This window comes from Nymphaea colorata, chromosome 7 (genome assembly GCF_008831285.2).
Source record: "Nymphaea colorata isolate Beijing-Zhang1983 chromosome 7, ASM883128v2, whole genome shotgun sequence".
NCBI lineage: Eukaryota > Viridiplantae > Streptophyta > Magnoliopsida > Nymphaeales > Nymphaeaceae > Nymphaea > Nymphaea colorata.
Window position 1 is genome coordinate 24,296,612 of NC_045144.1, and position 13,544 is coordinate 24,310,155.

Genomic DNA, 13,544 nt, shown 5'->3' on the forward strand with positions numbered 1-13,544 from the left:
GCAGCTTCTAGTCTCAATGGGTGAATACAGGTCTTTACAATACAGCAACTCTTCCATTTTAGCTTTCCATATGGTCCAATTATTCCCATTTAGAGAGACCATCCTAGTGGGGGTCGACTTCATCCTTCAATAAGAATGCACACAACCAACTTTGCGCTAACCTAGCTCTGATACCACTTTGTTATAGTCGTATTCCCCAAAAAGAATGTTTCAACAACAATAAAAGAGTCTAAACCAACACAAAACTGCTGAAAATCAGAATCACAGGGCTGCGAGCATAAGATCGAGTTTCCAATACCAATGTTGCAGCAATATATATCAAAATATATGCTCAAAATTCAAAAAATAAGAGACACCAATTTACGTGAAAAAACCTCAAATAATGGGGTAAAAAACTACGGACAAGAGAGATATATATTTATACTTCAAAGAGGCAATGCAACTACGTTGTTCTTCTTGCAGAAAATAGCATAAATCATTCTTAAGAGTGAATGCACAAGAAAACAACAAGAAAAGAAATCACTGTATGTTCTTGTTTTCTTTCCCTTGTTTTCTTCATTTTCTCTCTCTACACTTGAACCCACACAACTGCCCAAACCCATAACCGTGCTCTTCTTCTTCTTCTCCTTCTCTTCCTTGCCTTCCTCTTCCCCTTCTCCTTGCTGTGTGTGAGCCACGAGGGAAGAGTCCTCTTTTCTTTCTTCAAAAGAGTAAAAAACGAGAGAGAGAGAGAGAGAGAGAGAGAGAGAGAGAGAGAGAGAGAGAGAGAGAGACGTGAGAGTGATGGGGTTAGGGCACCGTCGGGTGCCCTCCCCTTTTTCTTTCTACCCGGGTCGGGTCCTCACTTGAGGCTGGACCCGACCCAACAGCTGAAGCTTTTGTGGAATGGACAGGAGGCATCTCCACTGAAACGTAAAGACATTTACAATCATATCAGGAAGAAAGACCCATTTTTTATATACATGTTCTAAAAGAAGCTCCCAACTATTGATAGAATCCAGAGGTGTGGGGTATTACTGGTGAACGGCTAGGGATGAAGATTGAAGAAATAGTTGACCATGTGTTGCTGTGTTCCTGAAAATGTAGGTTGGCAGAACCCGGTGTAGGGCTCAGCATCAGGCCGGAACAGGTTGGCCTAGGGCTGACCCGAAGCTCTTGCTGGTGGCCCAAGCCGGTCCCCTTAGCTATTAGGCCAACTCGGACCATCAATACCGGACTTTGTGGTTTTTTTAAATTGCAGGGCCAGCTCCGCCTAGTGTTTTTTTTTTTTTTGCGTCTGGCCGGCTCATGTGTCAAATAACCTACGAAAGACCTACTCATCATGGGACCGATACCTAACTATCCATCATGTACCCGGCCCACTGCCCACCCTTAATCGGGTGATTGGTGGGTCGGATGCTCAATATTAATGTTCGTACCAACATGTTCTTCTTGAAAGAAAGGAAAGAAAGGATGGAAGCGGAAGTTACATATACTTTTGGTGAAGAAACGTAGGTCTATGTATCTTAAGAGTCTAAAACTTGTGGAAAGAAAGAAATGCAGGCTTACATTATTGTACAGGGGTAGTTAACGCTGCACAACAAGTCAAGACAACTTGGATTCAACTTCAAGTGCCTTGAAACAACTCAGCTTGACGTCAATTTGTTTATAAACAAGTTAAGTTTGAGTTTAAATTTATATTTGGAATGTCAAATGAGTCAAGCTCGGAGTTGTAAAATGAGTTAACGAATTAAATGAGTTAAAAAACTATATAGATTCATATTGTGAAGTTGGATTTTTTATTTGGATATGACTTGTCATCATTCGTATTCAAATTGGACTTTGAATCTGAGCTAGTATATGAATATTTAAAAAAAAAATAGATACAAATATATCTAATTCAAATCTGATCCATTGGTATCCCTATTAATGAAGAACATATGATTTGCTAATGTGTTGCATTTCTCGGACTTGTTTGCATGGTGTTTCTTCTGGTTAGGATGGAGAAGAGCATGGTAGCATGCATGCACCGAAATTGTTCAATAGAGGTTGTTTGGTTGGAAACTCGATTCATATCCAATATATTGGCATCCCCTTTGTTGCCCCCGAGTCCCCGACATTTTATATATATAGGACTATACTTGGACGGATGTGCAAGTTAAAAATTTTTCAATAGCTTTAAAACTTGTGACAAAAAAATTAATCATTCGTCCAAATATTCTTATTATATATCCAAATGAACAGACCATTTCAGAACATGAGTTTGCCGACACTTTGCAATAGCTAGAACTTATGGAATGACTGACCATAGGCTTGAAGTCGACGGAAGGTGATGACAAAAAGGACCTGCAATTTAATGAGGAAAACAACTCCATATAACAAGAATAATTCAAAGGGCGTTAATTGCTGTCACCACCAGCTTCCTCACCACGGCCATAATTAATTTAAGAACACCCACCAACTTGACGCTCGGCGTACGATCTATTTGCATTGACCGAACCGGTACCGGAAATTAACCTTCGTTTTGACGGTACTTTTCCCAATCCTTTTTACATCTTCACAAAAAATATGGGTGTGTTCCTTCCCAATTCATATAATATCTTATACAATCCGAATTGGTAATTCTGAGCTAATTGGTAAGAAGATTATAAAAAAAAAGACTAGTATAATCATTTCTTAAATAAATGATCCAAAATCATTTGAAAACCACATTGTTAATTAGCCTCTTGTGGAAATATTCAAGGAAAGTGAAAAGATATTAATGGTGTGTATCTTGGTACATGCAAGATTTAAAAATTATGCTATTGTTAAATGTTCCACAGTAATTTTTCCATTTCACTGCATCTGCATGTCCTTGAAATAAGAGCAAATAAATATTTTATTTGATCTTCTTTTTAGTTTTTATTCCTTTTCAAGGTAACCCTTTTGTTGGTTCATTTAAAATCCAAAATTGAGATTCTCATAGCCAGCAAGAATTATAAATTCCAGCCATTCGTCCTTGGTCCCTTCCTATCCATACATAAAGAGAGCTCCATACACCAAATGGTGAGGACGAATCCCTTGTGAATATTTATGTGATCTTCATCTATCTTCTGTATCATGGCACTTCAGAACTCAAGGTTTCTCCTCTTCTTCCTTCATCTTCTAGCTCATATCTGCAGCTCACCTGCAACTTCCACGAATAGCACCTTTCGTTTCAATCGCTTCTCCCGTCAAATCTGAGTCTATCTGGCTCTGCAACTGTTATCAAAACCAGGGCCCTTCGCCTAACTGACGGTCAGCTTACGAGGGATGATCCAGGCAGAAGCGGCCACGCATTTTACCCAACCACTCTGCAATTCAAAAACTCTGAGAATGCTAAGACAACTCAATCGTTCAGTACTCGTTTCGTGTTCGAAATCGTATTGGAGCTCCAGGAGTCAGGTGGCCATGGCTTCACCTTCGTCGTGGCGCCCTCCACCAACTTCTCCGGAGCCATGGGAGACCGCTATCTCGGCCTCTTCAACCAGGGGAACAACGGAAACCAAAGCAATCATATATTTGCAGTTGAATTCGACACAGTTCAACAAGCAACTTTGAAGGATAAAGATGCAAACCATGTGGGCGTCGACGTTAACAGTGTGATATCCTATGCCTCTGCACCTGCTGCTTACTATACGGAGCTTGGCAGGAAAGAAAATGTGATTCTGGACAGCCGGACGCGCATTCAAGCATGGATTGAGTACGATGGCAACGAGAAGCAGCTGAATGCCACCATAGCTCCATTGTCACACCCACTCAAACCTAACCGTTCCCTCATATCATATCCCATCGATCTATCTCCTGTTTTGAACGAACACATGTATGTTGGCTTCTCTTCTGGTACGCTAGCTCTAGCAAGCAAGCACTATATCTTGGCATGGAGCTTCGCGATGGACGGAAAAGCACCAGAACTGGACCTCTCAAGCCTTCCCTCTATTCCTCGTGATCGTACTCCTCTGTGGAAGTCGTTTAAGTTATTCTTGTCCGTTTTTGTAGCATTAGGGGCTCTGTTGTTGCTCATCATCACTGTTATCATTTCTTATTGGATCAAAAGGAAGAGGTAGCTGACGTCTGAGAAGATAGAAGGATGGGAGATGGACTACCCACATAGGTTCCCGTACAGGGAACTCTACAGGGGAACCAACGGTTTCAAGCAGGAGTTGGGGAGAGGAGGTTTTGGCGTTGTCTACAAAGGTGTGCTGCCCAGAAGCAGAATGGAGGTTGCAGTCAAGAGAGTATCACATGATTCAAAGCAGGGGATGAGGGAGTTTGTTGCAGAAGTATCCAGCTTGGGGAGGATGAGGCACAGAAACCTGGTCCAATTGCAGGGTTGGTGGAAGAGGTGAAGAGCTGCTCCTCGTCTATGAATTCATGCCAAACGGGAGTCTGGATAGCCATCTTTTTGAGATGAAACGGAGCAGCCTCGGTTGGGAGCAGACATTCAATATTGTAAAGGGAATTGCTTCCGGCCTGCTGTATCTTCACGAAGAGTGGGAGCAAGTCGTCGTGCACAGAGATGTTAAAGCAAGTAATGTGTTGTTGGATGGTGATCTCAACGGCAGGTTGGGTGATTTTGGACACGCCAGACTCTATGATCATGGGACCAATCCCAAGACTACCCACATAGTCGGGAGTTTCGGTTACATGGTGCCAGAGCTGTCCCGCACCAGCAAGTCCACGACGAGGTCCGATGTCTACTCTTATGGCGTCCTTCTCCTGGAGGTGGCCTGCGGAAGGAGGCCCATTGAACGAGAGAGGCCCCCTGAGGAGGTTGTTCTGGTGGAGTTAGTCCGTTCGCTGTGGAAGGGTGGGCGAATACTGGACGCGATGGACAAGAGGCTGGGGAATAACTACGTGGTGGATGAAGCAGAACTTATTCTGAAGCTGGGCGTGCTCTGTTCACAGTCAGCACCGGAATCAAGGCCAACCATGGGGCAATTGACTCAGTTTCTTAATGGTGAGGCCTCCTTACAAGAATATCTAAGGTACAAGGATCTGATTATTCAAGAAGATGCCAGCATGGACCAACTGATGCTGCACAATCCTTCGTCGGGGAAGGTATCTATATCATCAACCTCAGGAAACTCAGGCTCATAAATTATGCAGACAACTCCAGCATCTCATTGCAGTGAAATCAGTTGAAGCCATTGATCAAGTTGTGAAGCATTCTGAAGTTCTGAATAAGACACTCTGCTTGACACTCTGCTTGAGGTTCCACATGACCGGTTTCGTTGTGAGAACTCTTGTTTTTAGTTGTTTTTTAATAATCTGGTCACCCTATACCATTTCCCAGTCCACGTATAGGTATCGCCTACCACAATGTGTATACATAATCGAATTACAGCACTTTACATAATATTATTTTTAATTCTCTAAACTCGATCAGGAGTTCACCACCTTGACCTAGTCCACCGCTTAAATAGTGAAGAAATGATCACGGCTTCTCATTTCTCCCATTGTTTTATCGTTACTTCTTCTCGTTGCATTTTATATGTTTTAAAAATTATATTATTCTCAATATGAACTTAATTTCCACTAACAATTATATATTTTACGTTCTACTCGTTAAGATGCTCTTTATTTGTTTATACTTTCTTGCATCCAGCGTCCTCCACCCCCGTTTTTTTTTAATTTGTTTCTACTTATATAGTTATTCTTTATACAGTTATTCTATAAGCAAGTGTTTTCCCCCCTTAATTAGGCCATGGGTTGAGTAGTGTCAAATGATATTTTGAAACCTTCTTTCTCTTTCTCTTTTTTAACCTTTAAGGTCCAAAGCAGTGTGGGCACGGTGGTAAGATGCCATTTACTTTAACTCACATATAAGACCTTCCTTCTTTTTTGGTAGATTTAGCCTTTTATTGAGGAGCAGAGTTAAAAAAAAATCATGAGAGAGGTTGAATAGAAGTTGAACTAAAGTTTTAAATTTTGACACTCACCAAAATATCAATTTTTAAAATTTATATATATGACAATTTTGACACACGCCCCATGTGCCCCCTTAGCTTAGGGATGGGTATCGGGCCGGGCGGGCCCGGCCCGGCCCCATATATTGCCGGGCCGGGCCGGGTCGGGTATCGGGCTTGGTCCACAGAAATCAGGCCCGGCCCGGCCCGGCCCGTTTGGCGGACCCGACGCTCCGAACCCGACTTGCGCTTCGGACCCAACCCGCGCTCGACCGCCCAAGCGGTCAAGTGTCTCGTCCAGGCCCTCCACCGCTCGCCTGCCGAACAGCAGGCGGGCGGTGGTTTTTCACCGGCATGCCACCCAACTTCGTGGGTGGCCGCCGGCGGATGCCGCCAGGCCGGCCGGCCATCGCGGCAGAGAGGGATGGGAGCTGCGGTGGACGGAGGCGGAGAGGGAGGGGAGAAGGAGGGGCTGCGGTGGACGGAGGCGGAGAGGGAGAGGGACACCGAGGCGGAGAGGGAGGGGAGCGAGCAGGGCTGCGGTGCACGGAGGCGGAGAGGGAGAGGGAAATGGGAGAGGGAGAGGGAGGGAGAGGGAAACGGGAGAGGGAGACGGGAGGGAGCAGAGGGAGAAGGAGACGGAAGGGTGCAGAGGGAGACGGAAGGGAGAAGGAGCAGAGGGAGAGGGAGACGGGAGGGAGCAGAGAGGGAGATGGAGAGGCAGACGGGAAGAGAGAGGGAGGGTCACGGGAGCGACCGAGCGAGCCGAGGGCTCAGGGCGGATGCCGCCTGACCGCCCGACCGCCTGAGGGTGGGAGTCGGGCCGGCCGGGCCGCCGCTGGGCCGCCCTTCCCGCCCGGGCCCAGCCCGGTTTGGTTATCGGGCCTGGCTGTCAGGCCCGGGTCCGGCCCGGCGGCGGCCCGGCCCAGCGCCGATCCTTACCTTAGCTCCACCCCTGCTCCTATTGATCGGACGACTACATACTACATAATGCATTCCAGCCTGTCCATTTGAGCATTGCTCCCCACGACTATTAACAAGAAAACTAGAAAAATCTTACAAACTATACTTGAAAATATCATCAAATATCCGTGAGGGAGCTAGGAATAGGTCTCAACGCAATTAATGATTGAAAACGAAAAAAAAATATTGTGGAGTACCACCAACATGTTCGATTATTTTTAGGGCGGCCGATTAATTTGAGTCTATCTCACAATAATTTGGGGCATTAGGTACTGAAAATTAGGTGGCAATTAACAAACTGGTTAAGTTGGCGAATTTGTTTTCTATGAAGAAACTTCCAATTTTGTACAACAACAAAGAAGACTTGTAAGAATGGCTAAAAAGTATAACTAAAAGTAAAGGGTGACCGTTAGTAAAAGTAAATAACTAAATACAGTTGCGTTTTCTTCCAAAAATGTATCTTTTGAAAATTCTTCCAAAAATGTATCTTTTGAAAATCGTTTCTAATGAGGGTTCATTAAGAGCGCCCCTCACAACGTTGTTTCTATAGTTCAAATCTTATATATATGTTCCCTAGTATTTCCTAGTATCTCATGCAATATTACTTCAATGAACGGATAAGCCTAGTGATTCGTCACAAAAATGTAAAAAAGGAAAAACATAAACCAGCAATAAATTGCACCAGCAATTTATCGCCGCTACAATCTCTGGCCTTACCTCAATTTTTTTTTAAAAAAATTATATGTAAATTTTAGAAAATTTTACTTGTTTTTTATATAAATTTTGAAAAAAGATATTTCTACTTGTGACAAAATTTAAAAATGTTAATTTGGCCCTCCTCTTAAAAAATTTGTGGGTCTGCCCGTGAAGATGTCTAAGGTACAAATTAATTAAACCGATGAAATAAGTCACCACAACAGCCAGCTGACCCGGCGAAGGGAATAGAAAATAACGTCTTCTGCCACATTCATAACCTTGGCAAATAATAATTGAGAGCCGTGGCCAAAAAGATCTTAGCCAAGGCACGGACATGCCAAAAAACGCCACTCGGCACTGGCCGTCGTTTTTCTTTTCATCCAAATCCCGGAACTACTTGCCGGAACTGATTAATTAATTGGATGTACGAATAAGTTCTCCGGTTTTATAAAATCTCATAACAAGTACATAACTATTCAAAACTTATATACACATCAACACAAAAAGAAGCCATATTTTCAGAATGTACAGTTTGCCTATGTTTTGCGACAGGTCGATCTCATCAAATAAATGAAAACGTAGTCGATAGACTTGGTCACGCTGATCAAGGCGTTGACAAAAGGGACTGCAATTCAATGAAGAATATTCAAAGAAGTTGATTGCTGTCAGCCTGTCACCAGCGCGTATTTAATTTGACAACGGCCGAACCAACTTGACGCTTGGCGGACGATTTGCCTTCACCGAATGGCTATAGGAAACCGTTACTTCCAGTTTCCCTAAACTCGACCAAATATCTATCTTAAATAAATGGACCACTATGTATATATATAGGGCGATATTTCATTATATGAGACGCAAAGACAGTGATGTTTTTCTTAATTTAAGAGGAGAAAGAAGAAATAATCAGGAAAATGGTACTAGACCTGACTTTTGGTTGGTAATGAATCCTCAAAGTCCACCTTTCATTATCTCTTGGAGAGAAAAAAAAGGTGCCAAGAAGATGATGGGCACTCACAATTTATAGTTCCAAAGTATATATTTATAATAAGTGTGGCCCAGCTGAGTCAAGCACGACCTTGTCTGAACTTAGAAAACTCGGCCTCTATAGAACAGGCTCGAATTTAATGAGACAGTATCGATTTGAGCTAGAGCTTAAGTTTGTCTCATTTCTTTTGACTTGTTGACTTATTTATTTGCTAGTCATTTAACTATTCGCTCATTGTATTTCAGCATTCATTATGCAGTTGAGTCCAGTCGAGTTTAAATGGGTCAAATTCTTACAACTCAAATCGGAAGCTCGGCTCATTTATGTCTTTTGACATTTTTCAAGTAAGTTTATATCTTAACACCAGTTGAAGCTGACTTGACTTGTTGTGCAACGCTGTGTGACATTAAGTGAATTTTCCAAAAACATTTTTGTCTTTTGACATTTTTCAAATAAGTTTATATATCTTTTTCTTCATCCTTCTGCAAAACTCTCTACTCAGTTTAAGTTAACTGCAGAACCATTTTGGTTGTAAAATAAAGTAACAATAATATCCTACAAATATTTTATTTGATGGGTTATGCATCCAGTTGGATTTGGTCGCATGTATTTACCATGCCCTCACTTGGCGTCTTGGAGGGTGCTGTATTGAGGAGCAAAATTGTTTACATGCACACCCTTGCATACAAAAAAATTGTTCACAGGAATTTTCAAAATGACCAAAATGCCCTTACCTAAGTAAATATATGTTCTTTTAGAAAGACAAAAAATGATTATAAAAAGTTAAAAATATAAAATGTACATTTCTTAATAAAAAAATACGAAAAATGCCTCAACCTCCTTTTCTTGAGTGTATATTTGTTTATAAACACACCTGTACATGCCACTTAATGTCATTGAGTTATGTTGATTTGAGATTAAGGGTCTTGCCTCCCCACTCCCTCCAACTTCATATGTCTTTAATTTAGGATTTGTAAGAAAAGCAAGCTATTGTATTCTTATGTGATGGTCCTTTTATAATTTTCTTCTTCTCTAAAGTACACTAGGAACATTCATTTCTTATATATGTGATCGAAGTTCTTCCTATAGCGAAAATGCTTTGCTTCGTAGAAGTTCCTGAATTCTTTTTGGTAATTCTTTTGGTAATTCTTTTTCATCTCATTCCGTGCCATAATCAAGTTGAAAATTTGAGGTACCGAACTAATAAAAAAAAGGGTCCCACAATAGCTAGCCTTAAATATTGAACAAAATAAAATTATAAAAAAATCATATACTAATTATCCAATCCCATCTGTCGTGCATATATCCTTAGACTGTCGTGTATGCCAAATCTCTAATATATTTTACAAAAATATTCAATATGAAAACAGATACTGTCTTTGTCGCCTTTTTCATTACTCAAATTATTTCCTTTAATTTATCGTACCTGACCGTTTCTACATTCACATAAGTTATCGTAAAACATATAGTGTTCTCATATATCGAAAGCTAGTCTTATTGTCTTAAGTTAACCGTCGACCTTATTGTGTAAACTAAGCAACAAAAGCATGCAATATGAAATTAAACCCACTCTACACAAATTGATAGCATCAAGATGACAAATATATATATATATATATATATATATATATATATAATATTATGGATTAGCTAATCGACATGAAGCACTGTCCACTTTGGCGTTTATGATTTTTTCTTGCATTTGAATTTGCACCGATACAAAAAATAATAAATGAAAAATCATGAGGTAGCGTACTCAAAATTAAAAGAAACAGCAAACATGTGTCGCATGCATAAAGTTTAATATCAGACAGACTTTCTACCACTGTTTTTCGTCAAAATCCATTTCAAATATTTTTTTTTAATCTTTAATTTCTTTTTCAACTCAAATTTTCATAACATTAAATAATTACCAATTTTGAGTTTATTTCTGTTGAGATAAAAATGGCGGTAAAATTATATTCTTGTTTGTAATTTATTGTTTATCCTTGGAAATCATATATGTAACTTGCTATGAGCTTATGAATAACTTTTCTTTTTTAGGCTAATATAACATTTTTATAAAAAGAAAAAAACCAATGAAATTTCTCTATTTTATTTTTTTTATCATTAATTATTTCTTTGGAAAAGAAAAAAAATTGTTATACCATGCTGCATCTATAGAGGTACATTTATTAAGATATCTTTTTATTCCACAGTAAAAGAGCATTCTTTCCCAATAAATTTAATTTAAACAATGTAGTGATCATGGCCAATCTCGTATAAAGATTAAAAATAGGAAAGACATCAATTTGTCAATATAAAAGATATGTGAAACTTAGATTATTAAGTTTTTATGACATGTTTGAACTGGAACTACTATTTATGATTATATTTATGAAAATATGCACACAAGATAGCGACTATTTTGAAAAAGAACTGTAATTCCATTGACCTGCCACAAATAAATTCCAGCCCCGGCACCCACTGTCCCCGACCAGCGGAAACAAACACGCTGTGACTTCAGCAATTTCCAACCCTCTTCTCTATCATGGCCATTCATCTGCCATGGTTTCTCCTCTTTTTTCTTCTTTCTCACGTCCGCACATCACCTGCAACTTCCCTCAACAGCACCTTTTCCTTCAATGGCTTCCAACCGTCAGACCTGAGCTTATTATCTGGCTTTGCAACTGTTATCAGCACGGGGGCTCTTCAACTGACCAACGGTCAACGTACCATGAATCTTCCAGGCATCACAGGACAAGCGTTCTACCCGGCCATTCTCCAATTCAAAAAGGGTCCTTCGGCTACGACTACTCGATCTTTCAGCACACATTTTGTCTTCGAAATCGTATCCAAGGACCAGAAACCAGGTGGTCATGGCTTCGCCTTCGTCTTGGCACCCTCCACCAACTTCTGCTCTGCCTCTGGAGGCCCCTTCCTCGGCTTCGTCAACCAGTCGAACAACGTAAACCCAAACAGTCATATATTTGCAGTTGAATTCGACACAGTTCAACAAGTAGATTTGGAAGACAGAGATGGAAACCATGTGGGCATCGACGTCAATGGTGTGATCTCCAATACCTCCGAATCTGCTGCTTATTATACAGAGCTTAACAAGAAAGAAACGGTGCTTCTGGACAGCCAGACGCCCATCCAAGCATGGATTGAATATGACGGGAAGGGGAAGCAGCTGAATGTCACCATAGCCCCATTGTCGCACCCACTCGCTCATATCATATTCCATTGACCTGTCTCCTATTCTGCTTGAACACATGTATGTTGGCTTCTCTTCTGGTACGCAAAAGCTATTCAGCAAGCACTATATCTTGGCTTGGAGCTTCACGATGGAAGGAAAAGCACAAGAGTTGGACCTCTCACGCCTTCCTTCTGTTCCCGGGATCGTACTCCTCTAGGGAAGTCTTTAAAGCTGTACCTATACCTTTCTGTAGCATTAGTGATTATATTGTTTCTCATTATTACAATTAGCATCTGTTATTGGACCCATAAGAAGAGGAAGCTCACATCTGAGAAGGTAGAGGAATGGGAGATGGACTACCCACATAGGTTCCCGTACAGGGAACTCTACAGGGCAACCAAGGGTTTCAAGGAGGAGTTGGGGAAAGGAGGTTTCGGCAGCGTCTACAAAGGTGTGCTGCCTAGGAGCGGAATGGAAGTTGCAGTGAAAAAAGTATCACATAGTTCGAAGCAGGGGATAAGAGAGTTTGTGGCAGAAGTATCAAGCTTGGGGAGGATGAGACACAGAAACCTGGTCCAGTTGCAGGGTTGGTGTAGACGAGGCGAGGAGCTGCTCCTTGCCTATGAATTCATGCCAAAGGGGAGTCTGGACAGTCATATTTTTGGGATAAGAAGGAAAAGCCTGAGTTGGGAACAGAGGTTCAAGATTGTCAAGGGAATTGCTTCTGGTCTGCTGTATCTGCATGAGGAGTGGGAGCAAGTGGTTGTGCACAGAGACGTTAAAGCGAGTAATGTATTGTTGGATGGTGATCTAAATGGCAGGTTGGGTGATTTTGGGCTTTCTAGACTCTATGAGCATGGGACCAAGCCCAAAACAACCAAAATCGTTGGGAGTTTTGGGTACATGGCGCCGGAGCTTTCCCGCACCTGCAAGTTCACGACGAGCTCCGATGTGTACTCTTATGGTGCCTTGCTCCTAGAGATGGCCTGTGGAAGGAGGCCTATTGAGCCAGAGAGACCCTGTGACGAGATGGTTCTGGTGGAGTTAGTCCACTCTCTGTGGAAGGGTGGACGAATACTGGACGCCATGGACAACAAGCTTGGGAATAGCTATGTGGTGGAGGAAGCAGAGCTTGTGCTGAAGCTTGGCGTGCTCTGTTCACAGGCTGCACCTGAATCAAGGCCAAACATGCGGCAACTGACTCAGTTTCTCAATGGTGGTGCCTCCCTACAAGATCTGGAATGCCATAATATTGTTATTCAAGACGATCCAGGCATGGACCAACTAATTCTGCAGTACTCTTCCTCTGCCATTCTATCATCAACTTCAGGAAACTCAGGATCATAACTTATGAACACAACTCCAGCATGTCATTGCAGAGGCATCAATCAAAAAGTCATAGATCAGTATATCCTTTCTCAAGTTGTCAAACTAGCAGAATGCCACCCTTTGCTCGAGGTTCTGGTTGGCTACAAGATCTCTCACATCTGTTATTTTTGGAGCTGAGTGCCAGCCCGTACGTACACCGTTTGTGTACTCCTTGTATTCGGTCTGGCAAAATCTTTGTATATTTACTACCAGTAATATAAAATACTACTTAATTGCTAAGGGCGATGGTTTTTTTATTCTTTTGTTTCTTTTTTTTCTTGGGTCAAGAGTTCATCAATTACATAGTCCACCGTCTTAAGTAGTCAATATATTGATCAAGGTTACTTAGTAGATTATGTTTCATCTTCACTTTTTCTCCGTTCCTTTTAGATGTTTGAAATGATGCTTGTGAAATTAAATTGTTTTAAATAAAAGGCTTTTTTTTTTT

General features: G+C 41.4%; 2 protein-coding genes and 1 pseudogene across 2 annotated transcripts; all 3 read left to right on the forward strand.

The window, feature by feature from the left end:
• Positions 1-3,078: 3,078 nt before the first annotated feature.
• LOC116257241 (L-type lectin-domain containing receptor kinase V.9-like) lies at positions 3,079-4,064 on the forward strand. The gene is made up of 2 exons (XM_050078631.1): positions 3,079-3,098; positions 3,236-4,064. The coding sequence occupies exons 1-2, from the start codon at positions 3,079-3,081 to the stop codon at positions 4,062-4,064; spliced, it is 849 nt and encodes a 282-aa protein (XP_049934588.1).
• Positions 4,065-4,094: 30 nt separating this feature from the next.
• LOC126409193 (L-type lectin-domain containing receptor kinase SIT2-like) lies at positions 4,095-5,284 on the forward strand (annotated as a pseudogene).
• A 5,772-nt stretch (positions 5,285-11,056) lies between these two features.
• On the forward strand, positions 11,057-13,234 carry LOC116257242 (L-type lectin-domain containing receptor kinase SIT2-like). The gene is made up of 2 exons (XM_031633848.2): positions 11,057-11,773; positions 11,846-13,234. The coding sequence occupies exons 1-2, from the start codon at positions 11,081-11,083 to the stop codon at positions 13,073-13,075; spliced, it is 1,923 nt and encodes a 640-aa protein (XP_031489708.1). The 5' UTR covers positions 11,057-11,080; the 3' UTR covers positions 13,076-13,234.
• The last annotated feature ends 310 nt before the right edge of the window (positions 13,235-13,544 follow it).

Excerpts from the sequence above, each read along its gene's own strand:
- LOC116257241 (XM_050078631.1), top strand. The coding sequence starts at position 3,079 with ATGGCACTTCAGAACTCAAG. Across the intron at positions 3,099-3,235 it reads ATGGCACTTCAGAACTCAAG|GGCCCTTCGCCTAACTGACG; the intron begins GTTTCTCCTCTT and ends TATCAAAACCAG.
- LOC116257242 (XM_031633848.2), top strand. The coding sequence starts at position 11,081 with ATGGCCATTCATCTGCCATGGTTTCTCCTCTTTTTTCTTCTTTCTCAC. Across the intron at positions 11,774-11,845 it reads CACTCGCTCATATCATATTC|CAAGCACTATATCTTGGCTT; the intron begins CATTGACCTGTC and ends AAAGCTATTCAG.